This window comes from Propithecus coquereli, unplaced genomic scaffold (genome assembly GCF_000956105.1).
Source record: "Propithecus coquereli isolate 6110/MARCELLA unplaced genomic scaffold, Pcoq_1.0 Scaffold61, whole genome shotgun sequence".
Classification (NCBI taxonomy): domain Eukaryota; kingdom Metazoa; phylum Chordata; class Mammalia; order Primates; family Indriidae; genus Propithecus; species Propithecus coquereli.
Window position 1 is genome coordinate 6,712,258 of NW_012152063.1, and position 1,760 is coordinate 6,714,017.

Sequence of the window (1,760 nt, forward strand, 5' to 3'; positions counted from 1 at the left end):
TTTTTTTTTTTTTTTGATAAATTCCTTTTATGAGAATGAAATGATGTCATGGGTTAGTGTATAGAAACTAGAATTATTTAATCCTATAGGGCTGATTTGTTTTAGGAATTGAAGTAATTTCCCATGTGCACCTTTGTTTTTGTAGGAATTACCTGAAAGGTGGGAAACTACCAAAAAGATTGCAGCAACTGTGAGACATGAAGTTTCACCTCTCCAAAATGCAGAAGTCACTCTCATAAGGAAAAAATGTATTTTGTTTGATGTAAGCCAGTTACCAAGTTTTTGTTTGTTTGTTTGTTTGTTTTAAGAAAGGTTTTGCAAAGATAACTGAAACTGTTTGAGATTCACTTTGTTTTTTCTTTTCCCTTCATCAGACAAAGCAGGCAGCATTCAGAGAGAGATTCAGGTGCTACGCCCCTTTTGGATTTAATGCAGAAAATCCATACACAGTGCTTGACAAGGTAATATGGATCTCAAATATCTTGTGTGCTTTACAATAACTATTTTAAAAATGAGTTTAGACACTAAGATACTGCTATATTTTGCCTTAGTTTTGCCATTAGTTATAGGAATAGAGAGTTATTTAAAACCCAGTTAAAAGGAATTTTCCGCAAGCAAATCGTATTGTGTTTTAAATTACATTCCAAAACCACCATCACCATCAAAGTAATCATACTAGTGAAAGTAACAACTACTGTTACTACTGGCTTTTGAGCACTTATTGTATATATCAAGAATTTTGTTAAGCATATTACTTACATTATTTAAGTTCTCATAATGTTCCTAAGGTATGATTTCTACGCTCCCTATTTCAGATAAAGAAACAAGCTTGTGTAATTAAGTAATTTGTTGGAGGTTACAGAGTTAGTAAGAGACAGAAGGAGGATTAAACTTCAGGCTGTCTAAATTTTTAAAAATCAGAAATTTATCTACTGCTTCCCATGTGATACTTTTGCTAGTAACTTTTAACCATAGTGAGAAAAGTTCATAACTTATTCTTACCTTTGGACATGAATATATTGAGGCATTTGATCCTGAAGTGGACAACTATATTTTATTAGAGTTGACTATAAGAATGAATATAGTGGGCAAATATCCAAAATGGTAAGTAATTCATAGAAGACTTGAAAAGATGCTTTAAACATTTATTAGAAAAATAATATCTCTCTCCAGGAACTTAATCTAGCAGCTAAAATAAGCAAATAATTTTGTGAAGTTTAGATTCAGGAGCTGGGAATCTTTCTGAGTTGTTCATCTGGGCTGCCATTGCTGATTTTACTTCATGCTGGAGATAGTCTGTATTCCTTAGAGTGTGGTAAAACCTGCAGCTGACACAGCTCTCATCTTGTGTTCCAAATTTTGGGTTGAATTTAGGTTTAATTGCTTTAAACTTATTCACAAAATACCATTCTGTAGCATCAGGTCTTCTTTTTCACTTGGCGGAAGAAAATTGGTTAATATATTCATTGAAAAGGGAGTAGGTTAGAATATGCTAATAGACTTTTTTTTTTTTTAAGATTATATCTAAATTGCAGGTGGTCTGAACAGATTGTGAATGGGGAAAAGTTTTTACTTGACTAACCAACATGCTGTATGTAAACATTTACTTCAGTTATTTATTGAATCTTGCCATTTTCATGCTATCATGTAGCAGCATATAATTACATATTTAAAAGTCAGAGATGCTTATGCTTGTACCTATAAGGATATTTTGAAAATTGCAGGGCTGGGTTAACTTTTTCTTTTCCTTTTTTTTTTTT

General features: G+C 32.0%; 1 protein-coding gene across 1 annotated transcript in view; it reads left to right on the plus strand.

The window, feature by feature from the left end:
• DNAH11 (dynein, axonemal, heavy chain 11) overlaps positions 1–1,760 on the plus strand; it is a 342,929-nt gene that overhangs the window by 58,826 nt on the left and 282,343 nt on the right. The window contains exons 19-20 of the mRNA XM_012659401.1: positions 146–262; positions 375–461. Coding sequence (XP_012514855.1) covers positions 146–262; positions 375–461 — 204 coding nt within the window. The remainder of the gene's footprint in view (positions 1–145; positions 263–374; positions 462–1,760) is intronic.